Here is a 26,693-nt window from a genome sequence, read left to right as displayed (position 1 = left end):
ATATTTCAAACAATGCAAATTCGTGCACCACATCATTCGAACTGAAGAGCTAATGGTCAAAATACTCATGTCTTGCAAACAAAAGTGGCTCAAGTCGCTGTTTTGAGCTTCCATGCATTGCTTTGAATGGTTTATGAGAGTGTTTGGTGGCACAAGCTTTCTTCCTCCTGATACTTGGCTGGGCTATCACAGCGAAGGCGCACAATAGCATATGATTCTCCACGCTATGTTTTGTGCACTTCCATCTGAACCATTGAAAATAGCTTGTTGCAAGCTTACGTGTACAGCATCATCCCCATTGGACAGCTATTTGTAACAATACTCATGTCACAGCACATGAGCATCTTGTGCACAAAGCAAAGCGTGGAGCATTATTTGCTATTGTGCACCTTCTCTGTGATAGCACGGCCATGCGTCAGGAACAAGAAAGTTTGTGCCACTAAACACTCTTGTCAACTATTTTAAGCAATGAGTGGAAGCTCAAAACAACAACTTGAGTCACTCTTCTTTGCAAGACATAAGTACCGTGACCATTAGCTGTTCAGTTGGGATGATGCGGTACATGAATCCGTACAACAAGCTGTTTTCAAGGGTTCAGATAGAAGGACACAAAACAAAGTGTGGAAAATTATTTCCTCTTGTCCACCTTCTCAGTGATAGACGCAGCCAAGTATCACAGACAAGAATCCTTGTGCCACAATGACATTCTCATGAACCATTTAAAGCAATACGTGGAAACTCAAAATGAAAAATTGAGCCTCTTTTGTTTGCAAGACATGAGTACCATTGCGAATAGCTGTCCGATGGGCATGATGCTGTACATGCAAGCATATAACAAGACGTTTCTAAAGGTTCAGATGGAAGCGCACAAAACAAAGCGTGGAGAATTATTTCCTCTTGTCCACATTCTGAGTGATAAACACAGCCAAGTATCACAGACAAGCATTCTTGTGCCACAAAAACACTCTCATGAACCATTTAAAACAATACGTGGAAACTCAAAATGAAAAATTGAGCCCCTTTTGTTTGCAAGACATGAGTACCATTGCGAATAGCTGTCCAATGGGCATGATGCTGTACATGCAAGCATATAACAAGACGTTTTGAAAGGTTCAGATGGAAGCGCACAAAACAAAGCGTGGAGAATTATTTCTTCTTGTCCACCTTCTGAGTGATAAACACAGCCAACTATCACAGACAAGCATTCTTGTGCCACAAAAACACTCTCATGAACCATTTCAAGCAATACCTGGAAACTCAAAATGAAAAATTGAGCCCATTTTATTTGCAAGACATGAGTACCGTTGCAAATAGCTGTCCAATCGGCATGATGCTGTACATGCAAGCATTCAACAAGCCGTTTTGAAAGGTTCAGATAGAAGCGCACAAAACAAAGCGTGGAGAATTATTTCCTCTTGTCCACCTTCTGAGTGATAAACACTGCCAAGTATCACAGACAAGAATTCTTGTGCCACAATAACATTCTCATCAACCATTTAAAGCAATACATGAAAACTCAAAATGAAAAATTGAGCCCCTTTTGTTTGGAAGACACGAGTACCGTTGCAAATAGCTGTCCAATCGGCATGATGCTGTATATGCAAGCATACAACAAGCCGTTTTGAAAGGTTCAGATAGAAGTGCACAAAACAAAGCGTGGAGAATTATTTCCTCGTGTCCACCTTGTGAGTGATAAACACAGCCAAGTATCACAGACAAGCATTCTTGTGCCACAAAAACACTCTCATGAACCATTTAAAACAATACGTGGAAACTCAAAATGAAAAATTGAGCCCATTTTGTTTGCAAGACATGAGTACCGTTGCAAATAGCTGTCCAATCGGCATGATGCTGTACATGCAAGCATTCAACAAGCCGTTTTGAAAGTTTCAGATAGAAGCGCACTAAACAAAGCGTGAAGAATTATTTTCTCTTGTCCATCTTCTGAGTGATAAACACAGCCAAGTATCACAGACAAGCATTCTTGTGCCACAAAAACACTCTCATGAACCATTTTAAGCAATACATGGAAACTCAAAATGAAAAATTGAGCCCCTTTTATTTGCAAGACAAGAGTACTGTTACAAATAGCTGACCAAAGGGGATGATGCTATACATGCAAGCATACAACAAGCCGCTTTGAAAGGTTCAGTCAAAAGTGCACAAAACAAATCGTGGAGAAATATTTGCTAATGTACACCTTCTATGTGATAGCCCAGCCAAGTATCACGAAGAGGAAAACTTGTGCCACTAAACACTCTTGCCAACCTTTTGAAGTAATGCATGGAAGCTCAAAACAACAACTTGAGCAACTCTTGTTTGCAAGACATGAGTATCGTGACCATTAGCTGGTGAGTTGGAATGATGTGATATATGAATGCGTACAACAAGAAGTTTTCAAAGGTTCAGATGAAAGCACACGAAACAAAATCTTGAGAACTATTTGCTCCTATTTAGCTTTTGAGCAATAAACACAACCAAGTACATTTTACGAGCAAGCAAGCTTGTGCCACCCAAACACTTATTCAACTATTTAAAGTAATGTGTTGAAAGTTAAACTGTATATTTGAATCAATTTTGTTGTAAGACAGGAGTAGCATTAGAAATACTTAGTTGGCCAGTGGTGAAGATACTTTGATGCAGACGTACAATAAGCCGTTTTCAAAGGCTCAGATGAAAGCACACCAAACGAAATTTTATAATTATTTGCTCTTATTCTGATTCTGAGGAATAAACACAGTCAAGTACCGTTCACAAGTGAGCAAGCTTGTGCGAAGCCAACCAAACTCTCAGATCGACCGTTTTGAGCAGTGCATGGAAAATTGATCTGAATATTGGATGTAGTTTTCTTTCAACAATACCAGTATTGCAAAACCTTTTTAATGTGTTTGTATGTAATTATTTTGTACTTGTACAGATTAAAGACTTCATCGATATCTTTCATTGTGTGTGTTTAGACCAGAGAGCGCAATTGCTATGTCATAACAGAGACGCAATTGCCTCTCGACTGTGTCTTGTGCACTTTTTCCTCGAGGTCCTAGCTTCGTAGAGCTCATTCGCACTCTTCCTTGGCAGTCCTGCATGGCTCTTTGTGCTTTGTGCCTTGGTTCAATGACAGAGCACGTGAGCGAGGCTTGGTATATCTCTCCTGAATATAAGGATTAATTGTCTTTTATCTTCTTGTGTATGTTCATATAATAGAAAATTACTCACTCACTATTTTCTGTTAGAGATTTCTCATAGAAAGATTATTCATTGCACAAGTACAACATTTAAAATATTCTTTTTTTCCATAAAATGAACAGCAATATTTGTGCAAATATAACACGTGTACAACTAAGGTGATCAAATGAAATAAAGTTCTTTGGTAATTATCTGATATACTTATCTGTTATACTTTTGCACATATTTGCATCTCATGATATGAACTAGTTAAAATTGGTTATTTCTTGAGGTTCTGTACAGCCAACTAATGGAGCTGAAAAACTTAGTATTTTAGCCCTTTCAACACACACAAAAAACAAAAATGTTATGCATGCCTAGGTATTTGGTCTAATAAGTTTACTGATGTACTACATTGACTATCAAGGTTGACATTGAGCCCTATCAAGCCCTATGTATGGCCCCCATTCCGCCCCATTAGCTCCTATATTGTGCTAGATGAGAGTCCTACATACCAAACCCATAATGCCTGTATAGCTCCTACATACCCCTATATGTCCTGCCCAGGTCCCATTCAGCTCCTACATACCACCATATAGCTCCTGTATAAGACCCATCTACCCCCATTTGGTTCCTGTACAGCTCCTGTATTAGCTCCTGTAACCCCTGTATTGAAGCATACGGATCCTGTATGGAATTATATAGGTTTTTTCAGTAGGGAAGAGCCGACAGACGGAAACGCGAAGTGGGATGATCAAGGTGAACAGCGCGAGTGCCTCAGACAGGCTGGCCGACGATTTGTTAGGGGACCTATCTTTGTCGACGGCGGCTTGTAATCCTTGGCGTATTAGTTTTAGGGGGTTAGTAGTGAGGCCTCTCCTGGTGGTGGCACATCTCCCTGTTAGTTAATTATTTATATACCAATTGGTACCCGCACCACCACCAATAGATGACGTCATTAATCACCCTCTTGAATCTAACACGCCAAGGATGGCAAGGCGCCTTTGACAAAGATAGGTCCTCCTATCAAAACGTCGTTTGAGGCACTTTCACTGTTCAGCCTGATTATCCCACTACGTCTTTACATCTGTCGGCTCTCATTTTGATGTTTTCTTTGTACTAGATGATTGCTGGTACCTTCGTTTCTTTGTGTGTGTGTGTGCGTGTGTGTGTGCGTGTGTGTGTGTGTCGGTGTGTTTTGACGCGAAAGCACCACCCGTATTTCAGTAGAATAAATAAACATGTGAACAACACTTGCACCGAATGAGTTTTAAAACTAAATGAAATAATAATAACAATATAATATTTTATTATTACCTACCTAGAACAAGCCAACGGCTTGTGGAAGCGGACCACAAAACATGCTAACCATCTTTCTATTGCTTTAATCCATGCAGATTTGAGGAAATTTAGTTCGTAGTCACCCATACACGCGAGTTCTTCGAAGCCAGCCACTTGCGTAGGCATCGCCAGTTTAGGGTCATGCAACATCTGTGAAGAAGAGCTTGTTGTTAGTATGCCATAAATGGAAAACAATACTTTAGTTACTAAATATTTATCCAATCATGATGACAACTTCAACAAGGTAGACAACAAGTGCGTGTGGGTGTATTTTCGTTCTACTGCATTAAACTAGCCAAAAAGAGTGTCTTCGGTGTAAACTTTCAATTGAGGTATCATAGGAGTCCGGAAAATTCGCGGTATCATACTGCTTTAGCTCGAAACAATCATATAAACGTCGATAGCATAACGTAATTGCAATAATAGATACACAAATGAATACAAAATAAGCTATCATGGTCCGCTATGTGTGTACGTCACAGCCCGAAGGGTTTGTTTTGTAATATTACTAACCTTGAAGTGCGCGCCTCCGTTAAATAATAATAATAATATTAATAATAATAATGAATTAATAATAATATTATTATTGTTATTATAATATTATATTATTATTATTATTATTATTATTATTATTATTATTATTATTATTATTATTATTATTATTATTATTATTATTATTATTATTCAGTGCTAGTGTTGTTCACCAATTTATTTATTTCACTCAAAACAGGTAGTCCTTTCGCGTCAAAACACACACACACACACAAAGAAACGAAGGTACCACCAATCATCTAGTATATAGAGAAAACCAAGATGAGAGCCGACAGATGAAAACACGTAGTGGGATAATCTGGGTGAACAGTGAAAGTGCCTCAAACCGGCTGGACGACGTTTCGATAGGAGGACCTATCTTTGTCAAAGGCGCCTTGCCATCCTTGGCGTGTTAGTTTGAAGAGGGTGAATAATGACGTCATCTAGTGGTGGTGGCGCGTGTACCCCTTGGAATATAAATAAATATCTAACAGGGAGATGTGCCACCACCAGGAGAGGCCTCACTACTAACCCTTTAAAACTAACACGCTTGGATGACAAGGAGCCTTTGACAAAGATAGGTCCTCCTATCGAAACGTCCACCAGCATGTCTGGGGCAATCGCGCTGTTCACCCTGATTATCCCTCTAGCATATAGGGGTATTTCATGAGCGCTCTCAGGAGAGAATGATATTATCTAAGGATCTTGTTAGCGAATCAAGTTCGAGTGCATGAATTTGCTTTAACTGAAGTGGGAAAACAGCTTTCAGATTCTTGTCTACAAAAGTGCGCGAGTTTTCTATATGAATAAACTTTTTTCTGCTACTGATTCATTGCGACCTTGCACAAAGCTTATCCATCCACTAAGAGACCACATTGACTTAATTTTGCAGAAGCACTGAGCAGGAAATAAATGTCTGTGAGGGAGGGTAAGGGCGATGCCCTTTTAAGCAGCATGTGTTCAATACGATATCAGTACATAGTTTTGTGGTCATAACGAAATTGACAAAAATACTAATAACGCAAATTATCTTCATGATAAACATACATATATGCAATTCAATATAAGATCAATAGTAATTATTACTTTTAACCATAGAGTTTGTTTTAACCACGTGCACTCCAAACGTATTGATTGAATGACCTCGGAAAAATCCCTAGTGAGCTGTTTTTTAGAAAGCCATTGAAGTGCCCAGTGCATTCTATGCTGTGAATGAATTACTAAAAATGAAATGATATGTGGGTTGCGAAACAAAATTTTTGTACCGATCTACACAAAGCGATAATGGCGCCCGCTGATCAAAATTAATTGCGCTAGAAGAGTAAAGGCTTCTGCAACTGTAACGGAGATGGCGCTGCAGCCTTTGACTACGAGTTAACACAAATATCTTGGGGTTTTGCTCTCCAAATAGCATAATAATATAAATAAATACCGAATGTATATTAGCAAGAAAGTACACACGTCAATTCATACTAACGAACTTGAAATGGTGCCTAAAATTACGGCGTCCTGATATTGGTCCAAAAAAGATGTTCCGTTTTCTGAAGGAAAACGCACTGCCAAGCGTCTACAATGCGTTCGCGCGAATATATAAAAAAGTCGAATAATGAAGTTGGTATTGAGCTGTTGTTTTCTCTCGTCAAATGGCGTTATCGCTATCTTGGTCCTTTATATTAATAGCCACTTGTGACAATACTAGAAAAGTTTGAGTAGCCTCGTTATTTCTGCCATCGACTGGAATCGACCAAAATTTAAATTAATGAAACAATGCGATAAGATCAATATTATTACCAGTTAGTTATTAAAATAAGGGGTAGCACACTGCTATGTATCGGTCATGGAGCCTGATTATCTGTTTATTCACAATAATTAGCAATAAAACTTTCAGGAGACAAGGTATTCAGCCATCAGAATTTTTGGACACTGCTTATATATCAGCAGTCATCGTTTTAACACAGTTTATGCGGTGATAGCCATGAATTTTGTATAACTCATCAGATGGTACAGGAAATAATGTAGGAGCAGGGGGGAGGGAAGGGTTCATAATTTGAGGACTAAATCGATGCTGATTTCCAGAGCCCAAGGCACTTTGAATCTGTCTATCTATCTATATATCTATCTTTCTATCTATCTATCTATCTATCAAGCCACATACGACTTTCAGCTCTTCTGGCCGTTGGGTAATGGAATCTACAATATTTGGTATGGCATAACATATATGTCATGACATGACTGCATAGCGTACATTGGTGCAGGCCCTCACGTGTTAATCATGACTTGCGTGTCATGTAAGAACATGACTACACGCCACGCTCAAGATTCACTCGCGGTTGTTTCGCTGGCTTCATATTGTGCCGTCCCTTCAGAAGTCCAAGACAGGTTTATTGGACATTAGGGACAGTAGGACGCGTCGCTTGGGCGTGTATTCGAGAGATGGATAGGGCGTGCACTTCTCTTGTGTCCAGTTCCACTGCATGATCCTGTCACCCACTACACACTACGGGTGGCATTGTTCCCTCCTCTGCGAAAAGCAACAACGCCTCGATGCTGCAAGGTAGGTGTAAGACAAAAACTATACAGATTAAGCGGCGCAATATCTTAAGAATGATGAAAGACTAAGCTCAAGCAGTCAATGAAAGTTTAGGCGTAATAAAAAAGAGAAATGAATGGGGAGAGAAAAAACAGATGCGCAAAATAAGTTTCCATGCGAACGACATGAAGTATATCGGGGCTGTTATGCCTGCGAGTCCACTCCGAACGTCCATGCTTCTGAAGAAGGCAATCTGTGGCAAGGCCAGCACGCGAGCCCGTCTGACGCGAACAACTGAACGGCGTCATCACGCGGCGGCGTCTTCCTGTCTGGTGAGTTTTACACAATGCGTGGCGACGTCACTCGTCCTTGACTGCAACCACGCGCAGCGGCTCCGGATTCGAGGAGAATGACGTGGCCCAGCGGGGACCCCGTTGGAGGATTCTGAGCTCACGACCAGCGGCGCTTCTGGTTGGACATTTGGTTACTCAAAGGATCCATCCGGTGCATATAAAAAAAGCCCTGCGGCGCGTCACGAGTAGTAGACCTATGTGTCAGAGAAGAGAGCTCGGATCTTCGAGTGTCTAAACTGTCGGCCCCAGGGCCGAATTTATAACGCTCTGTATCTATGCTGTTCATAAACTTTGTTTAACTCACCGTCGTCTCGTCCGCTCGTCTATCAGCTCTGCGCAGAAGCAGTCGCGAGCTAAGAAACCTACGCTACCAAACGGCTGGTGACCTTCCCAGCGTAGTTCGAAGCAGTGGCGCCTTCGGGACCGAGTTGGCATCGCCGTCTTTCGTAACAGTGGAGTCAACGGCGAGATTCGTGGTGACCTTCGTAACGTCGTCGGAGGCTCGCTTCGTAACAGGGCTTAGTTTCTTTCGTTTAGTTTGAGTTGATGACCCAATAAAGGCTTTTCGAAAATAGCGGAACCTATCATAGGCCTTACAAGAAAACACACGCCATTTGTTTGGGACAATGAGCAACAAGCTGATTTTGCCGAGCTACGACAACGCAAGCACTCAGCACCCGTTCTTGCACATTTTGACGACGATGCTGAGACAGAAGTGCAAACTGACGCCAGTAACATTGGACTCGGAGCACTACTCGTTCAACGTCAACATGGAGAGGAAAGTGTTATTAGCCCCGAGAAGGAACACTGACTTCGCTGGAGTCATGGCGAAGGGACGTCACGGGACGGAATCGCCTGCTCTGCCACCGACCTATGCTGACGGTCGCTTCTTTCCGAGCCCACCACGTACCTGCTCTCCAGCGATAATGTGGGGATTTCTTCTCAATTTCGAGTAGTAGAATACTAAAGGTGCAAAGTAAAGGTATTTATTGCTAATAAATGTTAACCAAGCACCGAAAAGTATGGGTCCACCTTGAAAATGAAAGTTCGGCACAGTGAGACATTAGTTCTTTTCACTATGCACGTACTCGACGAAGTCAATGGTACGAAAATATTTGTGCTTAATGGGTCTGTCTTCAGACATCTTTGCATATACTACGCGAATGAACAGTTGTGTTAAAGTATTTAAAATTAATATATGACTGTCACACAGGTCCCGTTAATTCGGGAGGCGATCGCCGGGCTCATTCCAAGGGCCGAAGTATCGGCCCCCCGAATCGCACCACGAAAGCGGAGAAAATTTAGAAGTGGTCCTTTTTGGCGTGCCAGCGGACGCCGGCTGTGGCCCAAAGAACAAGTCAGAGCCGAGAGTTGATAAACAAAACAAAATTATATTCTCCATAATGGCAGATCAAAACAATAAACAAGTATGTACACTCCACAATAGTTGCATACAATATGTCACCAATCAAACGACGTACTACACAGTACAATCAGCCACACTCGAAACAACGGACACAGACACAATACGCACTACAATGCAGTCGCATGCATTGAACAACCAAGACACTTCAAGACTAAAGAGATAGAAAACCTATTCAGTCAAAAGTTCTTCGAACAAAAGTCTGGATGATACTCTTCCGAGAATCACTCACTCAAAGTCCAGCGTTGTTGTCGTTCCCCTGCCCCCGAAGTTTCTCTTCCAGGAAACCTCTGTCGTTCCGCTGCCTCGAAGTATCTCTTCCAGGAAACCTCGCCGAAGTTTCTCTTCCAGGAAACCTCGCGTCTTCACTTGGCCCGCGAAGTTTCTCTTCCAGGAAACCTCGCGTCTTCAATTGGCCACTCCCCAAGCTTCAAACTTCTTCGCCGGAGACACGTCGGCTTCACGCACGCAGCTGTTGCCACGCGTCTTCGCTCGATAGCGGTAAACACACACTCTTGCCTGTAGCTCGAGTCGTCACCCCTCAGGTGGAAATTGTCTTCTTCTCCTGCTTTGTCTCTACGGACAAAACCTTCGCCGACTACACGGCGGAATCCCTACGCGCTCTGGCGCTAACTTCAGTCTTCTCCTGAACTCTCACCTCGGCTGCTCCATTAAATACCTTCCGCGCGAGATTCCAGAAAGTTCTCGTCGTTTCGTCGGCGCGATACGCAGTGAAAGCTGGGGGAAAGGTCGAGACGATACGAGGGCCGTCCGCGACGGATGACTCAACCCGGCATCACCACGCCCCTTTCCATCTAGAAATTTCGAGTGCTTGCTCGGCCGCTGATGTGGGGTGAGGAGGTTCGTCGGCGAATTCACGCTTCCGGGGGGAGAAGGACACGTGCCCGGGGACTCTTTGGCTGCTTGTTCATTTTTTTTTGTTCGTTGACCTCGCGGCGTCACTCCGGCGTTTCGTCGCGAGAATTTGGCGGCGCGCCCTTTTTGAGCGCTCGTTCTGTGACAATGACGTCTTCAGTTTACTCAGAGCATTGCGATTTACCGTGAAGATTTGTCTGCTTCTGTAAATGATGTAGCTCGTTAGACAAAATTACTGTTTGGGATGCAGGAGACTTAAGATGGATCTTTCTTTCGTACACAATTATTTTTAATAGTGAGAAAAAAATAATGCTGAAAACCACAGAATGGTTTCCTGAAGTCTGGGAAGTTGGTATACTCGGATATAATGTACAGATTTCTTCTCAACAGTCGTCAGGATAACGTATTCGCATGCCCTTATTTACGCGAACAGCTGACTCATCTACCATCACGTTATAAACGGCAATGTCCACTTCACCTACGAGCACAATGATAGCAATTGTTTGCAAAACAAATGAAATAAGGTCGAAGGGAACTGTTTCGATGGCGCGCGCCACTTTGTGGCCACGAGATAATGAAACGAACTTTGTCTCATTGAAGCAGCGATTGGTCTCGCACGTCATATTCTTATGCAGATTGATGATGTTCTGTATTCATCATGAATACTGTATGACAAATATATTCATCAGGTGGCTATCTAAACTGGTACTTGCAAGCGTCACAGCGCAGTTGCTAGAATGTTGCACGTGGACAATAATTGAAATCAGAATTATTTTCTGTAACTAACCTCCACTTGTTTTTCTAGAGAAACGGAGCGCCAAAATTATTCCCAAAAACATGAAGCTCACTAGCGTGATGAAATATGAGTAACTACGCACAAGAAAATCTAACGCAACAGCTCCGGCGGTATTCTCAGGCCAGAGCATTCGAGATATTTTTCGATACGCAATTAAGCACGAGCCCACAAAAAAGCACTGCCAGCAGTTACTCTGATGTGTACAATACAGATAGCAAATCTGGAAGCGAAACAATCGCATCGTTTTTAAGGAATCCCCCGTGAACAACGCAACCTGAAATGCAAGTACGTACGCTGTCGAAAACGTTTCAGAAGCGCGACATGATTGCGAGGCACGCGGCAGAGTAATTGTGGTCACCTCGCAATTTTTAACCTGCTGCACATGCATTGTCTTGTTGTTCATCCCGTGGGAGTGCGGCTACAGTGGCTGAAAGTCGAGTTCAAATTAAGAAGTGCGACACCGTAACAAACCTCATCAAAGCGTGTATGCTGGAGCGCAGACACCACGTTGGCGATTCTGCTGAAAAAAAATTTTTACTTTTTTAATGTTTTACCACGAGCATCGTGGATGCTGTTTCCGTAATTTATTTCAAGCGTGAGACAACTAAAAAGTAAACGGTGGCAGCGCAACGGCGTTCGAAGCGAGCGCGTGTTATGTGTACGCACGCCACGGCAAGGTTCGTAAGTGCTTGCCGTGACGTCATGCAAGCATCCCACTAGGTGGCGCCACTCCAACATCTCGCGGCTAATAGCCTATGCGAGCCGCTTCGTGTCTCTAGCCGAGGCAAAGTACTCGACCACAGAAAAATAGTGTCTTGCTGGGGGATGGGCGATCACTATGTTCGCCTTACCTGTTTGGTCATCTATTCAAAGTTCTGACAGACCATCATGCCTTCTGTTGGTTGGCAAACATACGTTATTCCTTAGGACAACTGGCCCGGTGGAACTAGGGCCTACAGGAGTATGGCCTAACCATTGTCTTTAAGTCTGGCCGAAATGATGAAGCCGCGGAACCGCTGTCACATGGACCAATTCCTCCCGTCAGTGGGAAGCAATAAACGATAATTGTTTCCTAGGTGCCCTAAGATCATCGAACTTAAGCAGACGGCAGCGAGACAATGACGAGTTTCGACCGGTCATTAATTATTTAGAAGGTCATGCCACAGTCTTGCCACGCCATCTATCCCGTATGTTGACAACTTTTGTCTTCTTGATAACGTCTTGTATAAAAAGAACACCCGCTCTACAAGTCATGCTTACCTCCTGGTTCGTCCGAAGGACATGCGGGACGACGTCCTCTTCGCTTGGCAAGGCGAGCCCACATCTGGCCACCTAAGCTACTCACGAACACTCGCTAATGTAGCCAAGGCGTAATATCGGCCAGGACTTTTGGCAAACGTCAAGCAGTATCTTGAAGGCTGTCGTGAATATCAGCGTCGCAACTCACTATCAAGCAAGCCGGCTGGATTACTTCAACCAGTTGACCCGCTCACATGCCGTTTGACCAGGCCGGCTTGAGCCTTCTCGGCCCTTTTCCACTATCTACCAACGGCAACAAATAGGCGATAGTCGCAACTGACTATTTGACAGGCTATGCCGCACAGATGCCATACCCCGAGCCACGGCTGTTGAGGTAGCGCGGTTCTTTATAAGCCACATCATACTGCGTCATCGAGGTCGATCCCTCTACAGTGATAAGAGACCGAGGGACAGCGTTCGCTGGCCAACTTATGGACGAGGTTTTAAATGCGAAGTATCTGTAGTGAACTTCGGCGGCTTTGAGCGTATCTATCTATCTATCTATCTATCTATCTATCTATCTATCTATCTATCTATCTATCTATCTATCTATCTATCTATCTATCTATCTATCTATCTATCTATCTATCTATCTATCTATCTCTCTCTCTCTCTCTCTCTCTCTCTCTATATATATATATATATATATATATATATATATATATATATATATATATATCTAGCCGCTTACGTTTGGGTGCTCTCGTGGTCACCCCCTTAACTTGGCGTGAACCACAACTAGCATGAGAGGGGGAGGTGGTTTTACGAATCCGACGCGCTTGTCAACACATGAATAATGTCACAATACCGTCGCGTACGTCGTCGCACTTCTCGCCAGACAGTGGTACATACCCCTGGGCGGGTATGTGCCGAAGGTATGCGGGTATGTTGCAGCAGGTGACTGACACTTAGTATCTACCAAGGAACGACGAGAACACACGTGGGCAATTCTAACGTGCGAGTGTTAAGAATTGCACGAGATCGGTAGCATCGACCCGACGAATGCAAAAAATAAATGTCAGGGTCCCAGATGGAATCAAACCCAAGAATTCTACGTGGCAATAAAGCACTTTACCCCACAGCTACGCCAGGGCTTGGAACTACTTTTCAAATAGACGCTAATCTTCTTGAAACGTCAATATTTGTTGCAGTCCTGCGTACCCAATTTTATAAACATTAAATATGTAATCCTTTCATTCAGTTGTCATGTCGGGTTAACTCTAATTGTAGTTAGTTGCCGTGCGCTGAAGTTGATTTACGTAGCAGGGTCCAAGGCCTGCATCCTCGCGAGCATCAGTGCTTCATATGAGCTTCTGGTGTTGTAATACGCATATTCCAGTGGGCATCGTTGCGCAAGTGCAAATAACTGGTTATATAAAGATCTGCAACGCTTGAACATATGTGTGTGCGTGAAACTTTTGTCCATATATTTAGCGTCTCATTGCACGACGTGCCGCCTAATAAAAAAATTGCAACACGGTCAGCTTCCCTCCGCATGCTTCGTATAATGTCGATTCGCGGGTGCGTGGGACCTGCCCAATTTTTTTCTGCTAAGCAACACTAGGCACTGGAAGACGACTGCTAACCATCCGCAGGCAAAGAATTTACCGAGCGACTAAATAAGACACTCACTCATATGATCTCCCGGCACATCGACACCCAACACAAAACATGGGAAGAAATATTACTTCATGTGACATTTGCCTACAACACCGCCGTTAATGAAACAACGCGATTCCCGCCATTGCGCCTTCTATACTGCTGGGAAGTTGAAATTCTGTTGGGCGCTACGCTTCTCTGTCACGACGCTGACCAGTTAAGCGCTGACGCCGAAGAATTCACCGAACCCGCCGAGGAAGCTCGCGTGGCTGCACATCGGTCTGCAACATCGGGCAGATGCACGAGGCTACAGTACCCCGCACCTCCACCAATTGTGCCGTCCTTTTAGAAGTCAAAGTGAGGTTTATAGGACGTAGGGGTAGAGCAGCACGTCTCTTGCCAGATGCATTCCTTGGGTGGGCACTGGAAAGATGGATAGCGCGTGCACTTCATTTGTGTCCTATGCCTATGCATGAGCATGTCAACCACTGTATACTACGGGTGGCAATATATACCAAATTTAGTATCACGTGATATGAAGGTATATGATACGAAGGTGTATGGCTGGTACAAACCCGATCATTATGACATGCGTGTCATGTGAGAACATGAATGCATGTCATTCTAATGATACGCTCGCGGCCGTTTCGCTAGCTTGACATATACCAAATTTGGTACGTGAAGCGAACAGACGACGAGGGTAAATGACACATCATAACATGATAAGTATGACATGCGTTTCATGTAAAACATGACTACATGCTCCACTTATAGCGCTCTTGTGGGCATTTCGCTAGCTTCACATATAGAAAATTTGGTTTTACGTGACGTGAACGATACACGAAGGTGAATAACACGTTTAAACATGGTAATCATGACATGCGTGTCATACAACAAACTGACTATATGCCACACTCATGATGCGCTCATGGTCATTTCTCTACCGTTCAATATACCAAATTTGATTGATTGATGATGGATTTGTGGGGTTTAACGTCCCAAAACCACCATTTGATTATGAGAGACGCCGTAGTGGAGGGCTCCGAAAATTTTGACCACCTGGGGTTCTTTAACGTGCACCCAAATCTGAGAATATACCAAATTTGATAATACTCCAAGCGAAACGACAATAAAGGTAATGACTACAACCAAACATGATAATTATGACACGTATGTCATGTAAACAGGACAACATGCTATGTTAATAGTGCGCTTGCAGCCGTTTTGCTAGCTTCACTTATACTACATTTGGTATTACGTGACGTGAATGAACCATGAACACAAATGCCCAACAAAACCTTAATAATGATGACATGGAAGTCATGTACGGCATAACTTACGTCCAGCTCAGAACGTCGTGCTGATTTTAATCTGGCAGTTGAACCTTCCTCACTTGTGCTTTGCATATCACCGATTCCTACGGTACGTGCGATCTACCAATTTTAATCCACTATTCTTCCACTATTATTCGCATTTCGATTACAATCACTTGTAAAAAGATTCCTATATACATTGATCATTGTATATTAGTTCTCATAACTATTGCGCAAGCGCCAAAATATTACCCTGAATAAAACAACTCCATTTATTGTAGAGTTCTAGAATATATCTGAAACAGCATGGAAGTTAAGTCTTAGGTCTAGTCACCCCCACTAACTGGAGAAAATTGTGATGGGGGGTAGCGCAGACAGCGCATTTTTGCTAAGGTGTGACATGTATTACAAAAGCAAAAACAAAACTAAACAAACATAATAATATAAGGGCTACGCATCTCCAGTTGGCGTAGTATTCTTTTGAGCCATATAGAGCACGCCATTTCAAATTTTTCGATCTGAAAACTCAATAGGTAACAACGAATACTCAACTCTTTTATATGGTAACAAGCAAAAATCCCCAATACCAAATTGTAGCGCTTCGTCAGAAACATCGAATTTTTTTTTTGTTTCATAGGTTCTGAGGTAACTGCAACATTTAATTTTTGCAGAGCTTTTCTTTAAAGTGCGCGAAGTTGTAGGAGCACCAAGTGAATTCTACATATAGCTTGGTGATCTTAGTGCCCCGAATGGTAAGCCGAATAAATTATCAGAGGTGGAACCCCGCGAAAGGTCGATTGACCAGGCTATTCCCAACTGTGATGGCGTTCTGAGGTAGGGGTGTTGAATTTTAAGGGGCCCTGCAACACTTTCTGTGCATGGTCAGAAAACGCTGCCGATCGGTAGTAGACGCTCCCGACAACACGCGAGTCAAACATAGCACAACACGCGGCCGGGAATTTACAATAAGTTATACTAGTCAGCTGAAAATTGCTTTCTCTTCTCTCGACAAATCACGTTAAATGCCCAAAAATCACACCCTATTGACCCATTCATCAACAAATGGCTGATTTGAATATGGCGTGCTCGCTCGTTGCAGAGATCGCTACGGGAGGCCGCTACTTGTCCACTTCTGCGCACCCGATTACACTGATGAAGCCGCGCATTCGAAGAAAAAAAGAAGAAAACGGCCTCAACCTGCATGTTACACGGCAAATGTCAATAAAAGACGATAGTTTTGCGTCTGGAGAGAGTGAAGAAAACGTTTATTTGATGTTCTGTGCAAGAAAATCTGTGAATGGTATTGTGGGGACGCTGCGATAGAGTGCCTCCAGCGTGTAGTGGAGGCAAACGAGTGCAAGAAGGCACGTTAGACACGAGCGCCATCTGGCAGTTATCTTTGAAAACGAAGGCGTGCGCGCCCGCGGAGAAAGATGCGCGCCAGTCTCGGAGGTGATCAAGTGTACAACGCAAAGCGACGGGCAAATGCCACCACTGTGTCGTCGTATTGAGGCGTTGGAAACACTTAGTTTTTTGAGCATCGCCTTGCACTGTCAGCGCAGCGCGATAAACGCTACAGTCCTTGGAGTTAATTGTGTGTGTCTCTTCTAGTATAAAGGCAGACATACAAAACATCCACGTGTTGTTATGGTGTCTCAGATATGCGCTATAATTGCTTTTAATTGACAATCGCACAACTATGAACGCTAAACCTAGAGCAATATTGGTGGGTGCTGCGGATGGGGTTGGCCATTTGGTGCTGTTTGAGGTATCGTTAAGGGCGTACAAACAGGCACATGTACAGACAGACAGACAGACAGACAGACAGACAGACAGACAGACAGACAGACAGACAGACAGACAGACAGACAGACAGACAGACAGACAGACAGACCGATCAAAACTTTTCTGTCGAAGTTCCCCAAGAAAGATTATCGTCTTTATAAAGTTCTCAAGGTTTCGAAGCGTGCGTGACGTTTTTATGTGGCCCTGTCATACCTCCCTGCTTAGCTTCCAGTGCTTTCGTCGGGACAAGAGAAGAGACAACGCAATTGCAGCATGCGACAAACGTTTGTAACCCCACTCAAACTGGATGGATTTTTAAAAATTTGCAGGGTTGTATTCGTGAGGAAATAAGCTCTTCCAGTGAAATCATTCCATGGTTACTTAAAAAGTGTTCTAGGGCCCCTTTAGTAAAAACAATTGAGCTAACGTCACACTATAGGGGCGTCAGGCCAGAAGGAAGTGCAAAGTTGAGCACTGATTAAAGTAGATCCTTCAGAGAACTATCCGCGATGAAAATTCTGCCTCCTGATGGGAACTTTATTTTATATGATCTGGGAGTGCCGTAGCAATCCCTGTATAATCATACAGTAGTGGGAGGCGACCCTGTGCAGCTCTGACGCAGTGCAGCAACTGCAAGAAGAATCAATGGCTTTCTGGGCTACAGTTGCAACCAATAGCGACTTATTTGCTAGCGAAAATTGTTTTATTCTCTCTCTATGGGCAGCCTCCTTTATTGGTCTTCGGTTTCCTTTTTTTCTTGCTACTTGCTTTTTTCTTCTCTATTTTGCTGCCTTTTTCCTGTCTTTATTTCTATTTCTGTTTTTTCTTTTAACATTTTTCTTGTTCTTTCTGTTTTTCTTCTATTTTCGCCTTTTTTTCTATTCCTATTTACCACTTGCCTCCTTTTTTTCATTTTTTACAAGATTTTGCTTGCGTTGCGCCATGTGCAGTAGCTTTTTTTGGGGGTGATGGTGTTGAGTAAACATCATCAAAGTGGTCGAAAATCTCAATCATGGCGTGAGCGTACGGTCACTTATCATCTAGGCGGTCGGAGAATAAGATGAAAAATACTTCTTGTTTACACGGGTGGTAAAAAACATTTATTCATGGATGTTATGTGAAGGGAGGGTGGGTAGCGGTCCTTAAGCGGCGGCCCCGTTCAAACACTAGGTGAGCTCCCCCTTGCGCTATTCCAATAGCGTCTGCCGCGGCCCTGCCACGCTCAACCAAGACCCGAGGGGCTGTCAGGTCAGAGCAGCCGAGCAGAGCTGCCTCCCAGTCTTCCCGGGAATGGTTGGGTATCGCCGTGAGGTTTGTGTTTTTGACATAACTCAACCATGTGAAATCTTTGTAATTTTCCTCACAGTGCGGGCACTTCCCCGTGAAAGCGGGGTTGAAGTGCTTTAGGATTGCCGGACAAAATGAAGTTTTATTGCAAAGGCGATGAGGCCCTCACAGCGTTTTCAATAGATGTGATGGCCGGATCATATACTATCTTGGGATCTCTTGTGTACACAGGATTGGCTTCGAGGTCGCGTGATCATTATGTGACATATAAGGCAATGACGAACAAATACTACAGCATACGAGAACCTGCCTCCCCCCCCTAAAGTGCGTCCCACTTAAAACAAGAACAGAAAAGAAAAAAATCTTTCACTAAAAGCAGCCGACACGAGCGAGTGCGGGACGATAAAGAGGCATCATCTGACGAAGCGCGGGCTTTATTTTTTTTCAGACCAACAAAGAAACATAATAGAAGGTGAAGGTGCTGGTGGGATGGAAGGCGCTGACAACAAATTCTTTATTCCCAGAAAAAAAATAATTAATAAAATTAAAAAGCGTTGCTTTTCGGCATTTTCAACACATTTCTCGTTACAAAAGTGCACTTTCATGCGGTCTAGTTTTCGATAGAGCAGGCAAGTAGTATTTGGCAAAGACAGGGATCTTGATTAGACAATATTTCTATTCGTCTGCACTGTGCTGAAGCAAATAAAACTGGAGCAGAGAAAAGGTTTCAAAGCTTCAGACCATCGATCTTAGAAGCCTTGTTTCAAGGTGCCAGCCACTTTCTTTTCTTCCTTCCTGTTTGGAAATAGAGCGCACAAACAGGGCATGGAAGTATTTTTGGGGTAGTGTACCTTTGGACCTCACAATTCCCGTCTCCCCACTTTATTCTACCAAACGTAGCGCTAGCGCATGCGCAAAAACCGAAATATATATCAATAAGGAAAAGTTATTGAAAGGTTAACAAAAAAAAACAATATAAGAGGCCTTAACACCACCACAACACCTACAATTCAACGCCCAGCACAACAAAACAAGAAGCTATTAACCAGAAAACAGTAGAAAGCCATGAATCACGGCCTGATCTACGCTACTTCGCCCCGTCATCAGGATTCACTTTGTGAATATGAGTGCATTCTTTTTCTGTGCAGGTAAAAGAATTTATGCTTTTTCGATCATTAGGTGTTAAAAATAAAAATTGGCAGATCCCACGTATAGTGGGAGTTGATGACATGCGTAGCACGAAGAAGAGAAATGTCACTTTAAAATTAGCTTAACGTTTCGAGGCAGACGTAAATAATGCCGTACATCACTTCAAGGTCAAAACTATCATGTTTGTGTCTGGAATTTGTGTTCATCGTGCACTCACGTCACGTAATACCAAATTCGGTAACAGTGAAGCTAGAGAAACGGCCGTGAGCACGCTATGAGCGTATCAATGTAGTCATGTTTTACCTGAGACGAATGCAGATTATAATTATCGAGTTTTGACGTGTCATTCACCTTTGTCGTCCAGTCTCATCACGTGATAGACGATATTTGGTATATCTAGAAGAGTTAAATGGCCACGAGCAAGCTATGAGCGCAGCATGTAGTCATGTTCTACATGACACGCATATCATGATTATCATGTTTTAGCACATAATTTACCGTCATCGTGTATTCACGTCACGTAATACCAAATACGGTATATGTAAAGCTATAGCAAAACGACTGCAAGCGCACTATGAGCGTAGCATGTAGTCATGTTTTACATGATCTCCATATCTTTATTATCGTGTATCGACTTGTCATTTACCTTCGTTGTCTATTCACATCACGTGATATGAAATTTGGTATATCTGGAGCTAGTGAAACGGGCACGAGCAAGCTATGAGCATAGCATGTACTCATGTTCTACATGACACACATATCATGATTATCATGTTTTGGCACATCATTTACCTTCGTCGTGTATTCACGCCACGTAATACCAAACTTGATATATGTGAAGCTATAGCGAAACGACTGCGAGCGCACTATGAGCATAGAATGTAGTCATGTTTTACATGGTACGCACGTCATGATTATCATGTTTAAATTTGTCACTTACCCCCGTGGTCCGTTCACGTCACGTAATACCCAGTTTTGTATATGTGACGCTAGCGAAACTACCAGAAGCGCTTCATGAGAGTGGCATGTAGTGACGTTCTTACATGAGCCCCGCCGTGGAGGCTATAAGGTACTTGGCTGCTGACCCGCAGATCGAGGGATCAAATCCCTGCTGTGGCGGCCTCATTTTCAATGAAGGCGAAAATGCTGGTGGCCGTGCGCTGAAGTTTGGATACACTTTAAATAACCCCAGGTAGTAGAAAGTATTGGAGCCCTCAACCACGGCGTCTCTAATTTATATAAGGTGGTTTTGGGATGCTAAACCCTATATATCTATCTACCATGGGTCAGTGCAATAGTAAAAGAACGAAAAAAAAAACTGGCCTGCGCAGGGATCGAACCTACGACCTTTGCGTTATTAGCACGACGCTCTAACCGACTGAGCTAGCAGGCCACTTTTTTTCTTTAATGAATGACATTATCACCAGTAAAGGACACAGAACATACTTCATCAGAAGTCAGGCAAACACACACAAGCGTCAAGAACGGGAAGCCACTCCGGAACGGGGTCAAAAGTCTCGACAACACTGCGCACTTGAGCAGCTGCTTCTCGGAAGACAGATCTCGTCGACCGTGGTGGCTCGGCATGTCTATCGATCATGCGACTTTTCCATAATGAATAAAGTCCTAACAACATAAACAGGCCGTAAGGAGTACTATCAGTCAGACTCTTTTTGAACGGAAGGAACCTAATACCATGGGCTGTGATTGGAAGTTCTTTTCTTAAAGTTTTTTTTAGAATGTCCCAAAAGTAAAATGCATCCCGACAATAAATAAAACAATGCTCTATAGTCTCAGGTTGGTTACAGAGTCTACAATTCACCGTCCAGGGTACGTATATTGATTTTTCATTCAGCCATGTTTTCACTGGCAGCGTGGAAGTGTGCAGTTTAAAGAAAAATGTTTTCGCTGAAGGAGATATACACATTCTACGTACACGAAATAATACATCATGACCAGACAGAAGCGAATATGGCTTTCGATAAACAGGTTCAGGGAAAAGATTATTCACAAGTGCAGTGGTTAAATTTGTTCTGTCAATAGTATACAAATACTCTAAGGTAAACCTGGATTTCATAAAACTGACAGTATCAACAATTTCTTTTAGGAATCCCCGCAACGGCAATTCCTTAGCAACGCTTGTTGTGACATGAATAAAAGGAAGGTGGTAACATAGACGGTTACGAAGAAACGCTAATAGAAATGGGTGGCACACATCCTTGAGGTAGAAAAATCGCAACACCAACTGTCGCACGAACAAATGCACAAGGCCGAGGCCACCCTTTTCGAGTGGAAGAAAAAGATTGTCTCTTCTCATGGGTTCCCAGGAAGAGCTCCAAATAAAGCAGGCAAATATTCTATGAAAGGCTTGAATGTGTACCCGAGAGCAATGCAACACCTGCAGAATATAAATAAGCTTCGATACAAGGAATATATTGCACGCTTTCGCTCTGGCAAAAATGGAAAGCTCCCGTCCGTGCCATGTTGCCAGCTTTCGGCGGATCGTAGTTATCGCAGCGGTCCAGTGTGGGCCGCTGTTACGATAGTTATCGAGAGGCACACCAAGGTATTTCATAGGAGTCGCATTCCAATGAATATTTGCGAAGACCGAAGGAGTTGTAGCCCACAGGCCTAGCCAGAATCCACTACTTTTATCAAAATTTATGCTGGCGCCAGCGACTTCACAGAAACGTAAAGTAGTGTTGACTGCTTCTTGAACGCTGGGTTTATCAGCGCAAAAGAAGGCAATGTCATCTGCATAAGCTAGAACTTTAACTTCCTCAGCATCATATCGGTAGCCTCTTATGCTGGACTTTAGAAGCACACTTAAACATAATGGTTCCAGATAAATTACAAAAAGCAAAGGTGAGAGCGGACATCCCTGACGTACAGATGAATTTAACTCTATTATATTGGAAAGTGTGTGATTTACAATTAGCCTAGCTGTGCACTTCTTATAACAGAGGGAGATACCATTGTATAGTACATCACCCAACTGCAGGTGTCTTAGGAGCCGGAACAAAAAAGCATGCTGTACCTTATCAAATGCTTTTGCAAGGTCTATTTGAAGGAGGGCTACTTGGTCCATGCTACCATCTATACACTCAAGAACTGAACGTGCAATATGAATGTTTGTCTGTATAGAGCGACCACGAATTCCACATGTTTGGTGGTCACCTACACGTTTAGTAATCACTGTCTGTAGCCGATTTGTCAACAATTTAGCAAATATTTTGTAGTCAACGTTACATAATGATATAGGCCTGTATTCGTTAACTCCCTTTAATGCGTTAGGATCAGCACTTTTTGGGATTAATGTTGTATGGCTCTGATAGAAAGAAGGAGGAAGTTCACCACGGTCATAAGCCTCTTTAAAAAGTTGCTCAAGGAAAGGTATCAGAAGTTCCTGAAAAGCTATGTAAAATTCGCCACTAAGGCCATCTGGGCCAGGAGTTTTGTTTTTCTGCAAAGTTGTTATTGCAAATCCAATTTCCTCTCTGGTTATCGGCCCCTCTACAGGGAGTCTATCATCATCTTGTAACTGAGGCACAAGGGCAATGAAGTGGTTAGCTTCTTCCTCAAAATTCTCCTGAAGCTCAGCCGCGGTGAACAAACATTTGTGATAATCTTCAAATGCGGCTCTTATTTCACATGTCTCTGTGCAAAGGGAACCCCGCGACTCAATTTGCAGTATCTGTTTAGAAAGTGCATATCTCTTTTCATCCCCGAGGGATTTTTTAGTGGGTTCCTCTTCAGTAAAATGGGTAACACGGGAACGAATCTTAGCTCCTCTGTATAAATCTGTATCATGTTTTTGTATCTGTGCTCGAATCACATTTATCTCGTCCCCGTACAATCCCGGCTGTTCACTTTCAAAAGTATGGAGCTTATGAAGTAATTCATAAAGATAGCGCTTTTCAGCTTTTTTTCTTTGCGCTATTTCGCATGAAATACTAATTGCCTGATACTTGACTCTTTCTTTGAACCTTTCCCATTGAGCGAAAATTGGTAGCTGTCGACACTGTGTTACCTCTTGTACCGATTCTTTTACTATTTTAACAAAACAATCTTCGCGCAACAACTGTACGTTAAGCTTCCATAGGTCCCAGTTTAGAGGGGTTTTACGAAAATTTTTAGGACCCCAAGAAACAGTGACCAAGCAATGGTCTGTAAAAAATATGGGCTTTACAGCATAATTATGAATGTGAGACCATAAGCTTAGAGATACATATACACGGTCAAGCCGAGCATGAGAGATGCCTTGAAAGTGCGTGAACCTCACCGAAGAAGGTGCATGCGTTCCCACATCTATTAAATTTTGGTCATTCAATAGTTTCTGCAATAAGGCTGCACTTGCATCATAACGATTTGTTATATATGAATGATCTCTAGCGTCAAAAACACAATTAGTGTCTCCAAAAACTACCAACGTTCTGTCAGTGTTTAGTAGCGAAGTTAAAGAAAGGAAAAAAGAATTCCTTTCATTCACTTTGGAGGGAGCATAGACACAGATAAACCTCCAACTATGGGAATGAAAAGATGAGTCGCAACAAATGAGGCGTCCTTCCCCATCAACATGTAGTGACGTCAAAATATGATTCAAGTGCTTTCTCATTAATAAAAAGCATCCAGCGGATGCACCACGTGCTGGGCTGATGTATAAATTGTAATCACGGAAAACTTCCAGTGCAAGATCGGCGTCACGAGCAGCAGAAATCTTAGTCTCTTGCACTGCAAGTACATCAATGTTGTACTGCTGAAGCACGTGGCGCAACTGCCACTGACGCCTTACATTCCTCAAGCCACGTACGTTGAGTGTCGCTACACACATGGGAAACGTTAGCGCGGTAGCCATTTTGCTATCTTACTACTTTTGTAGGTTACCTTTAGCCACAGGCCAACCTGTGGTTCTACCTCCTTTGCACTTTTTAGGAGCACTTTCCTCAGGACGCTGGCATAGGCGGCGCGTCTCTCGGTCCCCAAAGAAGGTGACACCTGGACCACACGAAGACAGTTGCTCTGTCGTGTCTGGCGCACTCGTTGTTGCTTCATCGGTGACCGGTGGTTGACGCTTCCTTGTCTGACTGCAATCCATTCCTTCTTGTTCCTCATTGTCAGGAGGCTTGTCCTTAAGGCCTTCCAAGTGGTGTTCGTCAGCAGCATTGCATTCATTTATGCTTTCACTGGCGTCGTTAGTGGTGTTATTTTGCGTGCCAAGGGTATCCATGGACAAGTGTTCCGCTTCCTTTAAGGCACCTTCTGCTCCTCCCGCTGCTTCTCCTGTCGCATCAACTACCTCAGTGACATCCATAAGATGATCGAGACGTTGGTCTTCTGTGCCTTGGCCAGAACGGAGTTTGTTGGCATAAGTCGACACGCAGGTATCCGACGAGTGACCAAAACGCTGGCATTGCAAGCACCTCGGTGTTTTGCACTGTCGTCGTACATGCCCCACTCGCTTGCACCGAAGACACAGTGGAGGCCTACCGGGAATAAGTACGAGGCATTGGTGGCCATAGATTGACATAAGGTGTGGTATTGAGCTCACAGTGATAGTGTCCTTGAGCTCCAAGGAAACGTCTCTATTTGTTGTCATCCATTGTTCCATTCCTGCACATCTCCATGCCTCTCTTTCAACGGACTTCACAACGCCGTAAGCTTGAAACGCCTCTTCAACACGTCGCGATTCAAAATGAGGCGGAAGCCAAAGTAGTTTCAGCCTAATATTCTTGGTCTCCGGATCTCGCACCATGCACTTCAGCCCTTTTACACGGAGCTCACCACAAGTGACGACTTTCTGTTTCGCCATGCTGTTTGCACACGTAACCATCCATACATGGCTCATTTGATACTGGCCAACTCCAATAATGTCCGCTCTGCTCGCCACTTTAAGCAGCGCGTCACGGAAGTCTGGTGCACGGTACGGCCTACCACTCAAGTCGGCATGAAGGAAAACGGAATTCAAAACATTGTTACCGGTTGGAAGACGCGGCAGGATGACTTTATAGCTTGAGTCTTCATCATGAAATGGAGTCGATGATCCTCGGCCGTTGGCCGATTCGCTGTTACCAGCAGAGAGCATTTTGGAATGCAGCCGATCGGCGCGGCTTCTTCTAGCAGGCCACACCTTCCGCGTTGTTTACGCTGGTTTAGTCATCACGACTATGTGGCCGTGTCAGCACTTCACAAAAAATAAGGTTACCTGTTACTCTTTTTAATAGTTGAGACTCGCAGCTCACATACATATTTTGAAAGGCGCACGCTAACTATCTTGTGAGGATCATTGCATTCTCTTCGAAGAGTTTTGGAAGATGCGACTCTTGCAAAGTCAGTAACGTTGACTTTAAAAAAAAAACTATAGGTATGTGGCAAATCAAAACTCTTAAAAAAGGTAACTGATGTTCTCTATTATTATTTCTTTTCGTGGAGAAATTAAGGGCTTAAGTGTCCCTTCCACAAACACTGCAACAAAAAAAGACGAGCGCAAACTCACAATCGGTGGATTGGGTATATGCTTACGACACTGGTCAAAGCTAGAACGATCATAATGATCGTCATCATTGTCTTGGGTACCATGGTCATGACAACCGCCAGCACGTTTTTGCTGTTATGCTGATGTTTACTGTAAGTGCGACGACGTGCATGAAGATTAACTTCAATAGAGTTGACAGTTGGGCGAGTTGGTGCTTTGACATCGAAACAATCGTGAGGGCGAAACTAAACACAACAGACAGGAATAAGCAGACGAGGCCAGGCACATGACCTCGTCTGTTTCTTCCTGTGTGGTGTGTTTAGTGGCGCCCCACGATGATTCCTATATGCAATAGAAGTCGTATAAGCGGACGACTAGCAAACCACGTGACATATAAACGGATTCGTTTTCCGCTTCTCTGTCACGGCTTTACCGATTTTGCAATTTTAGCCCCTCTCGCTGCTATATTTTTATAAAACGAAACTAAATGACAAAGTTGAGCATCCTTAAAGATCCCCATAAATAAAGAGCAACGCCACAGTGCGACGCTACATTTAAACTTTCACCTTTAGAATTTATTCTCGGGAAAGTCTGCCCACTGCACGTACAGATTCGTCCGAGTCCTGTGTGCGTGTGTGTTCAGAAACACAGATACACACAGGACGTAGTCGCATATTGCAATATTAATAATAATAATAATAATAATAATAATAATAATAATAATAATAATAATAATAATAATAATAATAATAATAATAATAATAATAATAATAATAA

At 43.2% G+C, this 26,693-nt stretch overlaps 1 protein-coding gene and 1 non-coding gene across 2 annotated transcripts; both read right to left on the bottom strand.

Annotated features, from left to right (window-relative positions):
- Window positions 1-20,763: 20,763 nt before the first annotated feature.
- TRNAI-AAU (transfer RNA isoleucine (anticodon AAU)) lies at window positions 20,764-20,837 on the bottom strand. The gene has a single exon. It is a non-coding gene; the product is annotated as a tRNA-Ile (tRNA).
- A 3,474-nt stretch (window positions 20,838-24,311) lies between these two features.
- Window positions 24,312-25,526, bottom strand: LOC119162182 (uncharacterized). The gene has a single exon (XM_037414651.2). It carries the CDS (start codon window positions 25,524-25,526, stop codon window positions 24,312-24,314), a length of 1,215 nt encoding a protein of 404 aa, XP_037270548.2.
- Between the last annotated feature and the right edge of the window lie 1,167 nt (window positions 25,527-26,693).

Source organism: Rhipicephalus microplus, chromosome X (genome assembly GCF_043290135.1).
Source record: "Rhipicephalus microplus isolate Deutch F79 chromosome X, USDA_Rmic, whole genome shotgun sequence".
Lineage (NCBI taxonomy): Eukaryota > Metazoa > Arthropoda > Arachnida > Ixodida > Ixodidae > Rhipicephalus > Rhipicephalus microplus.
Note: the sequence above shows the minus strand (reverse complement) of the source record. Positions and strands in the feature narration are given on the sequence as shown.

Bases quoted from the DNA above. Each gene is read 5' to 3' on its own strand.
- LOC119162182 (XM_037414651.2), bottom strand. From the start codon at position 25,526: ATGCTCTCTGCTGGTAACAGCGAATCGGCCAACGGCCGAGGATCATCG.